This window comes from Falco peregrinus, chromosome 2 (genome assembly GCF_023634155.1).
Source record: "Falco peregrinus isolate bFalPer1 chromosome 2, bFalPer1.pri, whole genome shotgun sequence".
In the NCBI taxonomy this organism is placed as follows: Eukaryota; Metazoa; Chordata; class Aves; order Falconiformes; family Falconidae; genus Falco; species Falco peregrinus.
Window position 1 is genome coordinate 69,358,374 of NC_073722.1, and position 19,942 is coordinate 69,378,315.

The 19,942-nt window shown below is 39.5% G+C and overlaps 1 protein-coding gene across 3 annotated transcripts; it reads left to right on the forward strand.

Annotated features, from left to right (window-relative positions):
• The first annotated feature begins 11 nt into the window (after positions 1-11).
• INTS12 (integrator complex subunit 12) lies at positions 12-19,001 on the forward strand. 3 transcript variants are annotated; one of them, XM_055797528.1, is made up of 7 exons: positions 12-156; positions 6,673-6,836; positions 8,839-8,991; positions 9,542-9,729; positions 13,543-13,702; positions 15,589-15,741; positions 18,042-19,001. In XM_055797528.1, exons 2-7 carry the CDS (start codon positions 6,681-6,683, stop codon positions 18,621-18,623), a joined length of 1,392 nt encoding a protein of 463 aa, XP_055653503.1. In that variant the 5' UTR covers positions 12-156; positions 6,673-6,680; the 3' UTR covers positions 18,624-19,001. The 3 variants fall into 3 exon arrangements, with proteins under 3 accessions (XP_055653503.1, XP_013155173.1, XP_027643539.1); XM_013299719.3 differs by lacking the exon at positions 12-156 and adding an exon at positions 189-251; XM_027787738.2 differs by lacking the exon at positions 12-156 and adding an exon at positions 4,957-5,097.
• Positions 19,002-19,942: the final 941 nt, after the last annotated feature.

Below are 19,942 nucleotides of genomic sequence, written 5' to 3' on the forward strand. Positions count from 1 at the left end.
CCCTTCCTGCGCGCGCACGCCAGCGAGCCCTGGCCCGGCCTGCACACTTCCCCCGCCTATAGCACCGGCCGCGCTCCCGGAACGTCCGCCTTCGGGCCCTGGTTGCGCGGGGGGGACCGGCGCAGCGGCGGACCTGGCTCCGGGCAGTCCTCCCCGGTAAGAGCGGGGTGGGTGGCTCTGGGGGGGGGGGCTGGGTGGAGGAAGAGGCGAGCCCTCACGCCCGATTGGCGTTCGTTACCGCTGGTCCCGGGGTGAGGTGAACGTGGCGTTTCGCTGTGGCGTCGGGCGGGCCCAGGCGGTGCTGGGCAGGTGGGGAGGCGGCCGCGTTGGCCCCGCGAGTGCTGGCGCCGCTCCTGCCGGCGTCTGAAGGGACGGTCCCTCCTGGGCACACGGGCGCGCCCGGTGCCGCGGCCTTGAGGGGATGGGGCCAGGGCGGTAACGGGTGCGGGGGTTCCCCGCAGCCGCGTTGTGGACGCTGCTGGGGCGGGAGGCTGTGGTGTCCGGCTTGGCGGCTGGTTCCCGCCTCGGGGCGCTGGGCCGTGCGGGGGTGCCTGGCCGGCTCTCGGGCGTCGGGGGGTGAGGCGGCGGCTGTGGCGTTTGGCTTCGCTGGGAGCGGACGCGGTTGTTACCGCCGTAACGGAGCGGGGAGGTTCAGCCCCTCCGTGGGGACAGAGACCGGCCCCGGGCGCGGCTCTAACGCAGCAGCCCAGGCCCGCGGCTGGGGCAGCGGTTTGAAGGAGCAGACCAGGCAAATAGAGGCGATGCCTCGTTAACACAGGGCACGTAGCTGTCGACCGTGGTATAGGATATCTTTTCATTAAAAGATGGTGGCGTTTTATTCTTCTAAACATTTATTTTTAAAGAGTTACTTTCAGATGAGAGGCCTTTCCTTCATTCTTAAAGGGAACGTCAGGGAGAAATTAGCAGCAAGTGTGTTGCGAAGGATTGGGTCGTGGCTTTGGCATAACTGGTTCAGAAACGCGATTTTAACTGGAGTTCGGCTACCCTTTCACCAAGAAATCAGCAGGAAGATGATATCTAGGGAATTGTAAACCTGATAAATTTTGGTAGGCGTTGAATTAGGGAAAGGTGAAAACGTTAATGGAGGTACAATCAGTTTATCAGTCACAAACCTGTGGGCAGTGACATATGTTTAAATAGCATCTTCAGGTTCACTTTTGCAGAATATTGAAGCCTGATGGTAGCAGTGATTAGTATATCTCAATTGCATAGGTACGATAATCTCATCTACTTGGATAAATGTTTTTTATAAAACTGATTTTTGTGGCAATACAGCTATTCATGAGAACAAAAACATTTTGTGGAAAGGTAAGGCAAATGTAACAGGAAAGGGGTTTGGCTAAACAGGGAGCTCATGACAGAGCTCCAGTGCATATGCCGGAGGTAGAAGCGGAAACACAAACTGCAAAGGAGGAATATAGAAATATTGCCCAGGCATGTGGGGATGGTGTTAGGAAAGCCAAAGCTAAGCTAGATCTCAAACTAGCAAGAGATGCTAATCGTAATGAGATGCCGTTTATCAGGAAAAGGATTCACAAGGAAAGTATGGTGCTGCTGCTGAGCAGGACAGGTGTGTAAGTGACAGCAGACACAGATAAGGGTGAGATAGTCAACGTCATCTTTGCCTCAGACTTCACCAATAACGTCTTCCACACCTTTTGCCACAAGGCAGAGTTCAAGGAGAGGAAGAACTATAAGGTGTGGAAGAGGATTGAAGCAGGGATTGTTTACCTGACAAGTTCATGGACCCAGGTGGACTGCATTCAAGGGCGCTGAGAGCTGGTAATGTCTTCATGAAGCTACTCTGTAATCTTTGAATGGCCATGAGATCTGGGGAGATCCCTGAAGACCGGAGAAAGGAAAATCTCAGTTAATCTTCAAAAAGGGCAAGAAGGACAATTCAGAGACCTGCAGACTGATCAGCCTCAGTCCTTCCACCTGTGGAAAGAGCATGGAGGATGTAATTTGCAGGCATAAGGAGCAGGTTATGCCTGGGGATAGCCACTTTGGGATCTACCAAGGATAAATCATGCCTGACCAGCGGGCTTGTCCTCTAGTGGCAAAATAACTAGGTCTGAAGTTGAAGGGAGAGTGTCGTATGTCATCTGCCATGGGTTTAGGGGGACCTAATGGAAGTCTTTCTGTGCCTAAGAGGAGATTATTGAGAAGATAAAGCCAGTCTCTTTACTCAGGTGCACTGCAGGGGAACAAGTTGCAGCACAAGTTGTAACTTACAATTTGAAGTAAGGAAATCAGGACAGTTAGGCATTGGAACAGGTTGCCCCGAAGTTCTGTCACATTCCTGTCTTTGGAGGTTTTCAAGATCCATCTGGAAAAGTCCTGGCCAAGCTGGTCTGAATTCATTGTTGACTTTGCTTTGCGCGGGAGGCTGCACAGGGTGACCACCTGGGATCTCTTCCAAATGGAGTGATTCTTAAATAGTGTACTGTTTGTGAGGAGTAGAAAACAGCAAATACAGGTCAATAATATGATCTTTGATATTTTGGATCAACAGGTTACTGTGATATTGATTGAAATATTAATGTAAAAGTACAGCATAAAATATGTTGTAGAATAGAATGTAAAATGAAGGATACCAGTACTAGTAATTCCATAGCAGAAGATTTTTTTACTCCAGTCTTCTAAAATTCTTTGGAGAAGATGACAATTAATTAAGGTCTGATTAATACAATTGTTCTGATTAATACAGTTGTCCAGACTACTAAAGTGTGTGAGTTTTGAAATATCCCTCATGGGAGATAACTGAGGAATTGTGTTGTCACGAATCAGGTCCTGATTAAGATACTGAAACAAAAATTAAACATAGGAGTTTAGTTTTCCTGCTTTTAACATTTTCCTTTATCCTTTTTAAGACTTACATTAAAACTGAAAATGATCTGGAAAAGTCATTATTGGTAAATAAGCAAAATTTGCCACGGTCACAGTTATTAGATTAGTCAGGAAGAGAGGAAATCCTGAGGAACAGAAGAATCCAAGGCAGGGGTGGGGGGGGGTGGTGAGCAGCGAGATGAATTGCTATTACAGTGACGAGTGAAATTAGTTATTGATGAATACTATGCAGTGCATTGGAAGGAATTCTGTGCTATTGATTCATGTTACTGGGTTTTAAGTTAACTGCTGCAGATGTTGAAGGTAGCTGAAAAAGATATGTGAGTGAAAGTCCTTTTAATCATCTCTGTCAGTGAAAAATAAAAGTATTGCTGAGTTTTTGTAAAGAATGGGTTTGATAATAGCATTGCAGTATAAATTGAAGATGTGCACTTTTCTGGAAAAATATCTTCTATTTGTACACCTGTCTCAGAAAATAATAGAAATAGGAGTTCAGAAACAGATGAAAATATGACCATATCTGAAAATGCTATGTAAGTAGATCCATTTAACTGAAAATTATGATGAGTAAGGTAATAAATGTAGAGGCATGCAGAATAATAACTGGCAAATAAATTAAAGGGGCTCTTACATCCTGGAAATCTAATAAGTCTGTTAAATTGAAAGACTACATATTCTGTACACTACTCAATTAAGATTGTATATATTTGGCAGAAGACAACGGTATGCTCAAGAAATGAGACTCAAAATTCTTTGTAAAGTTTTTTTCCCACAAGGATTTAAACCACTTAGTCTGCATTGGGAGGTTACTCCATGACTTCCCATTGTAGGATTTTTAATATTATCTCAGATACTTTTTGTTACCTTATATTTGATCTTGTCTATCTATCACCGCACAGTTCTTACACAGTAGTGAAGAAGTGTCAGAGACCTAAGCTGAGAAAGGTGCTTTAAGGGCTAACGGGTTAATGCTTAGTTGCAAGACAGTGTGCTTGAGTTCCTGTCCCTGCTGCACAAGTTGCCCTCGTGTTCCCTTCAGTTAACTGTTTTGTGCAAAACCAGCTGTGCTCTGGGTTCAAGGATTATAACACAGCCCTCTAATCTCACAGCTGTGTTATCAAATGGCTACACAAAGGACAGTGTCATACTCACTTTTTTCCTGTTACTTTTTCCTAAACAACATTTGAATTATTTTCTGTACAAAGATTCAACTTCAACAAGGAAGTCAAGGAATATGCAGAATAACTTCTGCAATCACTGTTAAAACACTTGCTCCAAGGCTATCAAATTGCTGTATGCTGACTTCACCACCAGAGGAGCAGTGTGAATGAAAACATGAGCGAATGTAATTGGATCTTAAGTTTATAAGTATCAAACCACTGTTCTGGTCTGTAAACATCTGGAAAAGGCCACTACCAAAACCAATAATTTGACTTTTGGCCCAGGTCAGTTATTGGTGTTAGTCTGTGTGATGGCTGTGTGAGCATATTCTATCGATTTACTTTCTTCAGATGATGCTATTTAAGACAGCTATTGATATATTCATCTTTCCATTAAATATACTTACCTTCTTTAAATTGCAAATAGGTATTTTTTTAATTTGAAAATACATTTCTAAACTGAGCATACTTGAACCGTTTAATAAGCCTAGTTCTCTCCCTTCTCATGAGAAATTTCTTGTCATATGTTAGTTATAATCACAGTAGCCTATGACATTATAATTTATGCTTGAGAACAGAGAAAGTATTGCTGCAATTTCATATGTATCTGAAAGAATAAATACTGAGAAACCTTTTGAAATTTGGGTTTTAACTGTTCCTTTTCAATAGATGCCTTTAAAAAGCCAAGGCTGGAAATAAATCTGGGAAGTGATACCTTCAGAAAGATGAAAACAGAATTGGTATGCTTGCACTTGTTCTGTAAATACTACAGGCATCCTGCATTGGCTGCTAATGACTGTTGAGGCTACCTGTTCCTTACGTACACAAGTATATGTTCCTAGAAGAAGCCTCAGAAAAGAGCTTGAAAGGATTTTTTAACAAGGAATTACTGCAAATTTCTGAAATTAGTGTTTTAATTCTACAGTTTCCATTCAACAGAGGCCTTAGCAGAGTCCTAATTTAAGATTACATGGTACTGAAACTTGGAAAGCATATTCACAGAACAAAGAAATGGAAGAGAGAATCTACTCACACAACTCGGGAGCAGCCTGAAAATTTATTAGAGGTAGATGCATAAAAAAAGAGGGTATGTGCTTTCCATGCACATTGAATTCACTTTTTGTAAACTTCAGAGAGAGACTGAATTGCCTGGATGGGGCTTGCACTGCAGTCTGCTTGATCAGTGAAAAAGCAGAGTAACTGGTGTGTAGTACTTACTAGCAGAAGTTCTGTGGCCACCAGAAAATGATTTGACAAGTGGCAAAGATTAAGGAAGAGAGAAGAGGCTGTTGAAGAGGATTCTTAACTCTCTGCTGGGTCCATTGATAAAATCCCTATGAAGTCTACTGTATGTCAAACTCCTTGATGATCTCAGTCAAGCAATTCTCTAGTGTCTCGTGAAAGCTCAGCATGAGATAAAGGTTCCTGGAGACTTCTAGGCAAGTGTTGAGGGAGCAGGCTGCCACTGCTGGTGTTTTGGCCAGAGAGGTAAAAGTTCACTGCCTTGAATATCAAAAGGAATTCATCAGACAAAACCTTGGAAGCTCCAGCTAGAAAAGCTGTCCAGGCAGTGCTTTTGAGCAGAACTGATGAAAGCTTTTTCAAGAATGTCTTTTGGATTACTGTATAAAAAAAAAATAAAACATCCTATTTGAAGGGACTATTAACAATACCACTTCTCATACATTTTGGAGAAGAGCAGGACACTTGCTTTCCCATGTTATTTCTTAAATTAGTAATTGTTAATTACTGATTAAGTTGGAGAGCTATCTAACTTTGTAGAGATGATTTCCAAGATAAATGCAGTTCCTTAGAGCTTTTGTTAATGAAATTAACAGAAAAGGCTCCAGAGTGCAGGAATGTATTGCTGTGAAACAAACTTTTTTTTTTTTTTTATTAAATTGTGTTCTAACCTTTTCCTCACTTTATTCCATTTGCATTGACACTGTGGTATTTTAGAGTTCTGGAGAGTCATTACTTGACGTGAAAACCTAGAGTATCACAAGGCGGCTTGGATAACTCACAATTTGGGTTATAATTTTTTTCACTGTTTCAGCTAAATTTAAAAATGGACAATGTATTTTTTCAGAATTTTAACATATAAAAAATCATATACTAGCTGTTTTATCTTTTACATGGTGTGTTACAAATGAGCTGTTCTTTTCAGAAGTTTCAGAAGTTAATTTTTCTACAAATAAGATTTTTCTTAAATGAGCAGTGAGATAGAAATCACTATGCAGAAAATGAGAAGGGTAGTAATTAGTTTTCATGAAATTTACACTTATTTTCAATACTTTTCAATATTATGTATATATGGAATATCAAGAATATGGAATATTTGTTCCATTTATGTAAGTATGATGAGTTTAGTTTCTGAACGTCAGATATGCTGAAGAATGAATCTGATATAATTTCAGATGTAAAGCCAAATTCAAGTTCTGCAGTTCTGAAGTTCACAGTCAGTCATCTTCTAATGATGATGATTAATTCACGTATCTTCCTTGATTTTATTTAATATCATTCCATTTAAAAAAAAATCTTACAAGATAACCAGATGCTGTTTGAGTTATGCTCCATATGAAGAAAGTTGTCATTGGTTTTCTTTTTTTTTTTTTCTTTTTTTAATTGCCTCCCTCCAAAGATACCACAATGGCTGCTACAGTGAACTTGGAGCTTGATCCCATTTTTCTGAAAGCCCTGGGCTTCTTGCATTCAAAGAGTAAGGACTCTGCTGAAAAGCTGAAAGCACTTCTTGATGAGTCTTTGGCCAGAGGAACTGACTCAAGCTATCGTCCATCTCAGAAGGTATTGGTTTTGGAGAGTATGGGTCATTTTTGTATGCCTTTTTAAAGCTCCTGCTACTCCTAGTTTGTCTTTTATAGCTGAAAAATTAAAAGAGAATCTGAAGATGAGGAGAAAAAAAAAAGTAATCATGGAATGTTCATATTTATCATTGCCCTTTTATGTAACATAATCTGTTTAATTAATTGAAATTAATGGAAAAAATATTTTTACCTTGTTGATGTAGCAAGACCTCTGAAAGAAATATTCAACACTATATTGCAAGTGTCATGACTTTGTAATAGTACCTTTTGTATTCACTTTCATATTGTTTTTGGTATTTTATTTGTAAGCTGTCATACATGCTCTCTAAGGTGAAATCAAAATTATGTATTTTTCCAGTTAAAGGGTCTTTAGAAGAGCTAAAAGGTCCTTAAAATGCAGGTTATTTTTGCTACACATAAAACAAGCAGTTTACTGATAATTCTGGATCTCTGTTCTCAAAATTCTATTGATGACGATATATGAAAATGAAAAACACCAAATGCTTCAAAGCAGAAATGATTTGCAGGCTGAAACCGTTACCATCCAGTGGACAAACATTCTCTTTCATCTACTGAAAATCACTAAACACCTGCTAGAGAGAATATTTGAATCTCAGATCAGTGTATGGAAATAACCAAGTGGGGACATCCTCATATTTCTACATACTGCCATATGGATAATGAGGTAGTGTTCTCCCCTAGGATGCCTGGATGTCAGCCTGGTATGTTTTAATGATGGTCTGTATGCTGATACATTAGTAATATTTCATTTCTACATGTACATGGTTCCGAATAACTAAAAGGCACTATTACTGCTACAGCATACATCATGTTCGCACTGTGTGGTCTTACTCCTTTCTATTCAAATTGTTAACTCCCTGAAACTTAAGCTGCAGTTCCCTCTAACACTGGTCTCAAAACTCTTAGGTTCCCTCTATGTCAGAGCTCAAAGAAGCATTGGTTCGTGGTTTAAAGAGGAAGCAGAGTGCCGAATAATAGTTGCAAAGAGGCTTGTGAAGCCAAATCTGAGCTGGTAGTCACCTGCCCTCAGGTGAGACTGAGGCTTGGGCCAGAGGAAGAAATCTGTTCTCCTCTTTTCACTGTGTCTCCAGTGTCAGCTGGACTGCAAAGTTCAGAATTCCTTTCCTTGATTCTCAGGTTGCAGGAGTAATTTTTGGTTGACCATGAAATCCAAGAACAGAGTATAGAGCACAGGATTGCCACAGTCAGGGAAATGAGGAAATCCATTTTTTACTTTGGATGCAACAGGAAGTCAGCAAACTTGGGGGGGGGGGGGGGGGGCCAAGCTCAGGGCTCAGGACCTGTCCCCTGTATACAGCAAAGAATTACTGCCTTCTTACCAAGCTTGGAGGAGGTGGGGGGTGCCTTGCTCGTGCACGTTGGTGTGATTAGTCACTCATTTACAGACTCACTTGCTTGTTACCTGTTGCTGACACTAATGTGTCATTAACAAGAATTATTGATTTCTGTTGAGATCTAAATTTATTAATCTGATAGTTGAATGTGGACTGAGATTAAGCAGAAGTCAATATTTTTCTCCATGAAGGAATGAAGTTTTGACATCTGGTGATATCAGATGTCAACTTATGTTTTCAGCTTACATTGAATTTTGTCCTCAGAACTATCTGAAAATTTGTGTTCATTATCTCTTTGAATTTTAAAAACAAAAGTTTTCCTTTTTAATTAATGTTCCAAAAAGGATCTGTCTTTGGAAAAGAAGTACCTTTTTCTCTGGAAGGAGAGTGATAAGGGAAGGTTTTAATAATTGACTGCAGCTTAAGCACAGTAATTCGTCGGTGTTATACAAAAATATTTAAGAAAAGTTTTTTAAAAAAAAAGTGTGTATGTAGACAATAGATGTTGTATGACATTCTGTTTGCCTATCCTTTTGTCTGACTAACTGTAAACTAAAAAGTAACTCACGTGTAGGTTTTGCCCTCAACTTTTGTTTCTGTTTTTAGGAAGCAGAGCAACCAAAAGTATCTGTTACCAAACCTATTTCCAGTAAGCAAGAACCTAAAGCTTCTTCTACTTTGCCTTCTGGCAACAACAATGGCAAGCCCACTGCATCAGAAAAGGTGAAAAAAGAAACAGAAAAGAGATCTGCTGATAAAGTAAGTCATTCTTGTTTTCTGATGGAATAACTTGCTTAACAGACTTGAAGGCATTTTAGACAAAAGCTGTCCTTTTTAACCTGTATAAGTTCACTCATCTAATGGTGCATAGCCTGTGAGCTGCATTATCCATCATGTTGCCATTTATGCAATCCAACAAAAGTCTTGTTACAATTATTCTATGATTGTTTTCCCTGCTAGTTGCAAGGGGTGTGGACTAGATGACCATTAAAGGTCCCTTCCAACTCAAACCATTCTGTGATTCTGTTTTAAATATCCTGATAATAAGAGGTTACTACAATGTAGCAAGCTGCAATGTGGGATTCCCAAACCTTTTTCAAGGATTTTGTGAAGTGCAAAAGTAGACTTGAGCTTCTAGTTCATAAATATTTTGAAGAAAATATGTATCTAAGGAAAATATATCATGTGTATATTGTGTAAAGTACACCACCTTATACTGCTAACCCAGTTGTTCTGGTCACTTTCTCATTTTAATAATATCCATTAGATTTTTGCATTTTCACATATTCTGAATGTGTGTGTATAATAGATAAAAGGGGATACCGCTGAAGGAGTCGATGCACCAAAGAAGCCCAGACTAGAGAAGCAAGAGGCTCGTTCCTCTCCTATTACAGTTCAGACAAGCAAGGATTTATCCATGCCTGATTTATCTAGCTTTGAGGAAACCAGTGCTGATGACTTTGCTATGGAAATGGGATTAGCCTGTGTTGTTTGCAGGTAAGTCAGCATTGCTTCATTGCCATTGTGTAGTTACCTTTCTTTTTTTGTGTACTATAGAGTTAATGCTTCCTGTAGTTTTTGTTCTGGAAATCACTTAAGCACATATCCAAAATTAATAATATATTTAAGCATCCTTCTTGAATCAGAATGGTTTCTTAAAAATGGACCTTTAATGAGAAAACTTAACTTTTCTACTTGAAAAAAGGGCAAGTGAAAAATAATAAAAGTAGACATGATGCAAAACCTATCGTGGCAAATACTGATTTTTAATTATTGGAAAACAAGTTAAAATATTAAAGGCTAATGATAAGCATTTTTAAAAAAATAATTTCTCTTCTGAAAATGTTTTTAAATGGCATTATTAGGAGATCTGTATATGTTTCTCCTCTTTTCATAATCTTTTGACATTAGTTTTTACATATAGCCATGCTTTCTCCATTAACAGTACAAATACATCTTGCAGTCAAAACAGGTTATTTTTACTTTTCAGTAAGGGCTCTAAAATTGGATCCTAGTAACATTCTGCTAGCAATACATTTAAAGTTAACAGAAGTATAAAATACGCTTTTGAATATACACCCTGGGATCAAATCAGTTGAATCAGGATTTTGTTTCACAGATGATTGATATCCTTCTAAGTCCCCAGTGCTGCCACAAGGAACAGTTTGGCTCTCCCAGTTGTACCTCCTTCCCTGTCCTGTTTAGGGGGTGTATGGCCCACCCAGGTTTGTGATCAGCTGAATCAGCTTCTGGATTAGGTCCCTGCTTGGAATTTTCAGTAGGTTTAGCTTACCCATTTATACTAAGCTGACTGTATGGTGGCACCTGTGTGGATGCAGGAATGTAGAGCCAGGACAGAGAGGAAGATGGAACTGGCCTTTTGGTAGCAGTTTGTGTTTTAGCTCAGCTCAAGTCAGTTGGGAAACTGTGCTTTATAACTTTGTTCTTCAGTTGTTTCTGTGGTTGTTCCTGTTGTGCAGGTGAGGTGTCTCCGGTCTATGAAGGATAAATTTCCATGGTTACATCTAATTATACTGTTAACCAGTTGTGGACTGATGAGATTTCATGTTGCATTCCTATGTGTTAGCTCAAATGTTTAATTTCTCATTGTAGACATTGAAAAAGGAAGAACAGTTAAAAACATTTGCAGTAGGAAATAAATATTTCAATTTTACCTTCCTTCCTGCAAATTCCATTTTTTCTGTCTCCTAAACAGGCAAATCCTTGTTCACCAGCATGTTAAAATGCTAGTAAAACCAGTATGGTATTAACTTTATTTGCAGGAGGGGATAAAGAGAAGTTTTGTTTAGACAGTCTTGAGCTGCTGTGGATTATTAATTCTGCATCTTCCCTGGCAAAGGAAGACATAATGGTAAATGCCTGCAAAGTCCAGAAAGAAAGTACAACTGCTGTGCTTAGTGTGGCCCAGACTTTGCTTTGAAAAGCATTAGGCCAGGTATGTGGTTTCATTAGCCGTTCCACAATTGATGTTTAACCTGGCTGCTGAAGGTGTTGCTTCTAGCTAGTCATGGCCACAAACTCATAGTGCTGTTCCAAAAGATGCATCTTTCCCAGCTAACTAAAATAGCTCTCATTAAGCTGATGCCAGGGGGAGGGAGAAGCACAGCAGGAAAGAAACAAGCCATAGAGAGGGGGTGGCAACAGTCACCCAATACAAAGGATCTGTTTTCATTTTACATGAAACCTGATGGAACTGATGTTGGGTGGTTCTTGGATCTCCAGTGCATGCTGGACAGGGTGTTTCTCAGAGTACTTGTGCTTCAGACTTTCTGAAACCAACACATTGGTTAGATTGCTTACTTGCTGCTCAGCTTTCATCATGTGGACCCTTCTTTGGGTTGGCTATCTTGAGCCGAAATAACAACATCCCAGTACATATGAAATACAAAAGCCCTGGATACTCTGTAAAATAACTCAAGTATGAATCGTATTTAGAAAATTACATTTTTAATAACTCAATTGTGAATAAAAATACAATGTCCAATTGCAGAGTAGATGGGATTCACAGCCAAAGTGTTTACATTTATATTGCTTAAGAAGACAAGTTTCAAAGAACCCGTCTGTGGGTTCACAAATGCAAAAAGGTGCATTTGAATATTAACTATTCCTTCTTTAGAGATGTAAAAACTGAGATAGAGATATGAAATGTTTCTTCAAGATTTGCCAAGTGTCAAAAAATTTTCATAGTGATTAGGAGTATTGAACATTGATGCCTGTGGTGTTTTTCTTCTTGTTCTTTTATACCAAGTTAGGCATAAGGAGAGAGGTAGTATTAAAAGACCTTCACCCCCTTAGATACCTGCAGATCTTAGAAAAACAAAATTCACCAGTTATATGGCTCCTCAGTTATATGAAGAAGAAATACTACATACAGTTTGCAGATGATAGTGAACTCTGTCTCTCAAAAAGCAAACAAAAATGTCTTTTTAAAAGCCTGGTTTTGAAAGAGCAACCTTATTTTTTATGAATACCTTTTTGTTTGTTTTCTGAAGGTAAAAAATCATTCTTGGTTATCATATAATTTGAAAGTTAACTCTCATTTAACTTGTTTCAGGGCATGAGGATTCATGGGTTTTTAATCAGCCTGGAGTTGTTCTTTGCAATTTTAAAATAGGGTAATTCTCCCCACCTTGAGACATGGGGTTGAAACATCACTGCTTTGTTCCGACCCAGTTTATTTAGGAATAACAAACTAACAAAATTACTTCTGAAATGTCCTGCATCTAAAATAATGGGCTCTGGAATTTCAGAAAGATTTCTCCCTCTGTTTTTAAATAGCCCTTTTAAAAGAGAAATCTTTCTTAGAAAATGCTCTAGTATCCATATGGGCAATACCATCAGACTTCATTTTCCTGTTATATAAAGAAATAAGGGATTACCTTTCCCCACCCATCTACAAATAGAGTTTCCATGGTTACCTGGCTACCTGCTCCTTGGGGATATGAGCAAAAGCAGCTTAGCAATTAAATAGCTTGATTTGTCATCTAAAGGAAAAAATCATTAGGAAAATGGTATTTGGCTAATTCACAGACATACTCTGTCACGTGTATATCACTAATTTGTCATTTATACAGCGTGATTACTTTCACCAGAGGCCCACGCAAAATTAAGTCCTCATCACCAGCTTACGTGTTTGCTTCAAGGCAGGACTGCACAGTTAATGCTTTCTATTCCATCTTTCCATTATTTTGGTATTATCTCGAATTCCAAGTGTCTGTCTGTGTAGTAGGAGCCAAAATGATGGCTAATAAGACATCTTTAAAGTAATATACAGCTTGGATGATGATGCTTTTAAGTCCTGTGGCAGAAAGCATTCTTACAGGCTTGTCACTGAGAAATTATTTGTTCTTGACCTGTATTGCTGTACAGCTTACAGCAAAGTTATCCATACGTAGACTAGGCCTTCATATGCTAATATAATGAGGAATTCATAATTAGTATACAGTGAAGTATCCATAAAATGCCCAGCTGAAGCAAAGCAGGTGAGACATTTCTAATATAAAAATCCAACTGGGAAATCAAAAGTGTCATATACATATGCTTAACAGTATAGAAGTTTTACATTTTCTTGAAAGAAATTACCTTTAAAAAATACAAAAATTCTAAAATATTTGTTAGGAAGACCTCATATAGAAAGAAAAGGAATATATTTCGTTTGCCACAGGTAGAAAATATATGTGAAAGAAAAATATTTTTCGTTTTTGTCTTAAGCCTTGCAAAATTTGCAACAATTGGATAATCCTTTAAGTGCTTCCTCCCATAATCTGTTCTTAACTATTTGCTCTGCAGGCAAATGACAGTTATTTCTGGGAATCAGCTAGTGGAGTGTCAGGAGTGCCATAATCTCTACCACCAAGATTGCCATAAGCCTCAGGTGACAGACAAGGAAGTGAATGATCCTCGACTTGTATGGTATTGTGCCCGCTGTACCAGGCAGATGAAGAGAATGGTAGGAGTCGGTTCCTTGTCTTGTATGAGCGCTGTTTGAATACAGCAGACTATTTCTAATACATGAGAGTATTTTATGGGTTGCAGAAATCTTTGGAAGCATGTTGGAGAACGATTTTTCTCAACAATGCTCCCTTTGATGCAGTTGTGGTTTTTAATGTAGCATCTCAAAGAGTATTCTTGTCGCAGTTTAACCTAAGCCAGCAACTAAGAACCACACAGCTGCTCGCTCACCTCTGCCCTCCCTGGTGGGATGGGGAGGAGAATTGGAAAAAGGTAAAACCCATGGGTTGAGATAAGAACAGTTTAATAATTGAAATGAAATAAAATATAATAGTATGTTTGTAATGAAAAGGGAGACAACAAAAAGAGAGAGAGAAATAAAACCCAAGAAAGACAAGTGATTCACAGTGCAGTTGCTCACCACCTGCTGACTGATGCCCAGCCAGTCCCTCAGCAGCAATCAGCGCCTCCCAGGCAACTCTCCCAGCTGATCATCACTGAACATGATGTTCTGTGGTACAGAATTGGCTAGTTCTGGTCAGCTGTCCTGGCTCTGCTCCCTCCCAGCTTCTTATGCAGAGCTTCCTCACCGGCAGAGTATGGGAAAAGTTCTTGGCTTGGGTAAGCATCCCTTAGCAACAACTAAAACATCAGTGTGTTATCAATGTTATTCTCGTATTAAATCCAAACCACAGCCCTGTACCACCTACTAGGAAGAAAATTAACTTTATCCCAGCCAAAACCAGGACAATTCTGTAAAGTGCTTCTTAAACAAAACTTAAAAAGCAGAAGTTAAGTGAAGAGGGAAACAGCCTTATTTCCTACTTGGTAAGCAGCAGTTGAACTGCTTTCAGGTGATACTCAATTTTTAGTATGTGTCTACCAAATAGCCTTACAGTTTTGGTTTTCTTCTCAGGCTTGGACATGACTGGTTGTTTTCCTGTAAGACAAGGCTGCAAATTTCAGTCCAGATCTTAAATGCTGAGTGTTCTCAAGCTTGACAGTAAGCTGAGGATAGCACATTCCAGGAAAAAATCCCTTTATTTTGATTGATCTGCATGTTAATTTCTTGACTAAACAGCCTAATTATTCCTGATACCACAGGGATCCCACTCATCTCGTTATGAGAAACAAACGTGAAAGTTAGCATCTTTGGATGCATGAAATATTAACCATTAGTTTTCTGACATCTTAAAATCAAACCCTTTTATACAGCAGAAAATGTGTTCTATTTTGGAGCTGTTCTATGATAACTTGGCAAGTTGTTATCCATTGAAATGGCTCTACTAAGAAACAAGGGAAGAAGGCAATGTAAGATCCTGGCCTAGGAGTTACCATCACTGACTGAAATACATGATTATTCTGATGATCCTCAGGCCTTTGACCTTGGAGGAGCGTTTGCCCGAGGTCAGTTACTGAACAGGATAGCCATTGTGGCTGTTCAACGTTTACCTTCAATATGCCCTTCCCTTTTTTTGTTTTGGCATAAATTCTACCATTTTACCTGCCACTTAGCAGACTCTTGCAGCCTGCATCCCAGTATTGCTGGATAATGTCCCTGTCTTCCTTAAGCTCATCTGTCTTTACCTTATTTCTGTAAAGGCCCAGTGCTTTCCTATTCCCTAAGTGTTAACACTGCTGCTCTTTTCACGCTGAAATAGCAAGTCCCATTCGGTATGTTTTTTGGTTGGACTCTGCCCCAGTACCATACTCAGCACTCATCCACATCCCTGTTTACCTTATTTCTCAGGCACCATTCACCTTAGAATTTTAAAGGCTAGATTGCAATCTGATAATGCTCATGCTTTTTATTAAGTCAGAACAGTCGATGTTATAGGGCCCATAACTAATTTGGGGGGGGGGGGTTTCCTACTACCTAAACAGGCTCAGAAGACACAAAAACCACCTCAAAAACCAGCTCCTGCAGTGGTTTCTGTTTCACCAGCTGTGAAAGATCCATTGGTCAAGAAGCCAGAAATTAAGTTAAAACCTGAGACACCACCAACTTTTCTAGCATTCAAGAGAACAGAAGTCAAGGTAATGTAGTTTAAATTTTCCAGTGGGAGGGTTTACATTTCACTTGCATAGATTTTTTTTTTCCAATTAGACCAATCTTTTATCACAAGAACGATGAATGAAAGTAGTACGCTATGTTATGTGTACTGAGTAGTACTGTAGCATTATGATTTTGCCTTAGCACTAAAAGAGGGGGGGGGAGGGGGGAACTCAATTCAACTGTAAGTCCCTAAAGCGTCCAGCTCTTGACTGTGTTGTTATGTTACAAGGGAGAGAACAGAATTTACAGGTATTTTTTAAAAATTATATTTTTACAAGTATAAATCCTCATAAATGTGCACTAACAACCCAGAAAGCCAGTCACATCCTGGGCTGCATCAAAAGAAGCGTGACCAGCAGGTTGAGGGAGGTGATACTCCCCCCTCTACTCTGCTTTCCTGAGACCTAACCTGGAGTACTGTGTGCAGCTCTGGGACCCCTAGCATAGGAAAGACTTGAACCTGCTCAAGCAGGTCCAGAGGAGGGCCACAAAGATAGTGAGAGGACTGGAGCACCTCTCCTGTGAGGACAGGCTGAGAGAGTTGGGGTTGCTTAGCCTGGAATAGAGAGGGCTCTGGGGAGAGCTTATGTAGCTTTCTAGTACCTAAAAGGGGCTACAGGAAAGATGGAGAGGGACTTTTTATCGGAGTATGTACTGATAGGGTGAGGGATAACAGTTTTAAACTGAAAGAGGGTAGATTCAAGTTAAATACTAGGAAGAAATTCTTTACTGTGAGGGTGGTGAGGCACTGGAACAGGTGGCCCAGAGCAGCTGTGGATGCCCCATCCCTGGCAGTGCTCAGGGCCAGGCTGGATGGGGCTTTGAGCAACCTGGTCTAGTGGAAGGTGTCCCTGCCCATGGCAGGGGGGTTGGGACTGCATGGTCTTTAAGATCCTTTCTAACCCAAACCATTCTGATTCTACGAATTGTATAAAAGATATGATTTGCTCTCTGTGGTCAAGAAACATACTAGTGATAATAGTGGACTTGGCAGTGCTGGGTTAACAGTTGGACTCTATGATCTTGAGGGTCTTTTGCAGCTTAGATGATTCTATAATTGGAAACTAGCTGACTCTGAGATCTAATTTAGGAAGCTACTGCTGCTTTATGTATGTTGCCTTATGTTTCTGATTCTGTTCTCCAGGTTATTAAATAAATGTTGTCACAAGTTGGGCAAAGGTGGTAAACCAGAAACAGCATAATAAATAACGTAGTAGTCTAACAAAGCATGACCCTTACCTGGGAAAACACATCTTTAACTCAGAATCAAAGCAATTATTCATGTGCTCAAAGTTCTGTTTGCCTTTGCTCTGCCTGGATGCAAACAGTTATGAATAATATCACAGCTATTGCTCAAGCACTTAAACTTGTGAATAACTTTTCACCTTAGCAAAGTTATTTATGTGCCTAAACAGGTTTGTGAGGCCAAATTTCATCCATCATCTTTACTGTTTAGAAACTGTCTGGATATATTATAGAAGTTTATTACTTGAATAGAGGGTTTTAATATCCATTTTGACTATGCCATTTCATAGAACTAACTCTGGTTTAGGAATTCAACGTGTGTGTTATCCCTGTCTGAAAACTGCAGATTGTAGGGTTTAAAGTGTGGGAACTGCAGTTAATATGTATAGCAGAGAGAACCGTGTCTGCAGTATGTTTGTCTCTTGCAGTACCTGAATGGGAAGACTACAGGAAAGAAGTCCAGTTATTTTTTTCTTTTTTTTCTAATTGTGCCTGTGGTACGTGCTGGTAAGAATCAAGAGGAGTGTAGGGAAGGAAAGGAAAAAGTTTAGACACTGCTATTTTGACCAGAAGACTGTAAAAAAATGCAGTACTTAATTGCTCGATGTCTGACTTTTGTCTGAGCATCTGTCATCTTGTCAAAAAGTGACACTGGGTAATGACAGTAAACAAGAAAAGGTGGTAGCTTGCCTTCCTTTTTTTATGCTTCACAAATCCAAGCTTTTTATAGTTACTTCAGGTAAACCATCATTTGGACTTTATGTGGGGATCACAGTGCCATATGGTAGCCTGCTAGCTGTGTAGAGGAAGGGGAAGAAAAGGTAATATTGGATTTTTGTGACTGGGAAATTAAGTCGGATGCATCTGCCATCCTTTCCTTTTCTTGTTAATACTTTTTAACTGTAGTGACCAACAATAAAATAGTGCTCACTCGGTGTTTCTGGGAAAAGAACTGAAACAGAGGCTTGACCTATTCTTGCTGTGATGTATTACACAAATAGATGCTACTATACTAAGAATGGTTTATTTATTTTAGACCTCGGCAGCAATTTCGGGGAACTCGGCCAGTACAAGTGTTTCCTCTTCAGCAACCAGTGGCCTTACAGGATGGGCTGCTTTTGCAGCCAAAACTTCCTCTGCCAATCCATCAACTGCCAAATTGGGATCAACGGCACAGAACGCCAGTGGGAAACCTGCAGCTTCTTCAAGTAACCAGAAACCTGTGGGTTTGTCAGGGCTGGCAACTTCCAAAACAGGACTCGGGTCAAAAATAGCTTCTGCCAACAACAGCACAAACCCTGTTCAGCTGAAACCTCCTCCACCTCTGACACTGGGGAAAACCACCCTTAGTCGTTCGGTAAGCAGTGACAATGTCAGCAAAGTAGGTCTTCCTAGTCCCAGCAGTACTGTGCCGAGCACCAGCAGCCAGGTGAGCAGTGGGAATGGCAACAGTGGAACTGCAGGTAACAGTGGTGGCAGCACAAACAAAACCACAGCAGATACTGGTAATCAGTCAACCTCCTTAAAAGGTCCAACTTCTCAGGAATCTCAGCTCAATGCTATGAAAAGGCTACAAATGGTCAAGAAGAAGGCTGCTCAAAAGAAACTCAAGAAGTAGTATGGCTGCTTGCTAATTTTGTTAGTTGTGTTCTGTGAAACAGCAGCGTTGGTGTTTTTCTTAAAGAAAATCCCCTGGTTACTGGACTGAAACAGTAGTTAAATCAGGGAAGCCCAGAACTGATGTTATACAGGAGCTCAAACTTTGATAATCCTAGTATTCCTTCTGACTTTGCAAATCTATAAATTGAATATGTTGGAGGAATTAGCTATTATATGCTCCTGTTTTTTATCTCAAAGCACTGAAACTTGAAATTGTAAAAGCTGGGTATTTTGGACTAGAAAAAAACCACAGATCTATGTGGATACTTAATAAGTTTAACTTACTGAAACTGTCATTCTTAAACATTATTAATAAAAGTATTAGTAATCTGGGAAATCATTGCCGCTTTTCTTTCACCCCATTTTCCAATACTTAAAATGCTTCAGCTGTTCAGCATTGTCTATATTGTGCAGAGTTAATGAAGTTTATCCTAAATTATACAGTTCCTTAGGGAAAAAATAGATTTTCATTTAAACACTTTCAAAAATTAACTGCATACTCTATTTAAAGTGAGAATTTTAAGCGTCCTGTTTTGATTTTATACAGTGAGAAACTTCATGGGTCGTTTTGTTGTAATTCTTTGAAGGAGGAGAAAAGAATATTGGCAGAAGATAAATGGCCTCTAAACTGTAAGAAGAGTGGAAGAGAGCCAAAACAGTGTTTCCAAGCTTTCTTAATTTGTAGAGAACTTTAATATTGTCCTGTTCTATATGAATAGAAAATAAGTGGTAGGCAGCATATATTTTCTTTAAAAACCAATCCAATTAAACGACATTGTTCTGATGATATGAGAGAGGGAAAAATAGAAGAAAATTAAGGGAATTGTCTTAGGTGTCAATAAGTTAGCTTTCTTTCTGACGCACCTGAAACACAGAAGACTTTTTGTTTACCTAAATATTCCATGCTGTTAAGTATTTCTACAAAATTCACAAGCCTTGCATGTGTCAATGTAGTATTACCTGCCAACTTGTCTTGGAAAATGAAGCCTCTGGTCTCTCTATGTTCTACCATAGCCTGTACAATTACCTAAAATTTCTGTTTTCTCATACAAAGGCAGAAATCTCTTTAGTAGTTAGTGATAGTGTTGGTCACTGTTGAATACTTCAGATAGATAAAAACACTTTTCTAGCCCTGTTGGTTAGTTTCTAAGGAGAGGGAGTTGTTGCTTTTTTAAAAAATATGTAAGTTTTGAAATCAGTTGGAAAACCTGTTCCAGCAATTTCTGTAGGAGATAGAAACAGAAATATGTGCATGTCTTCCTTCATGATACTCAAAGT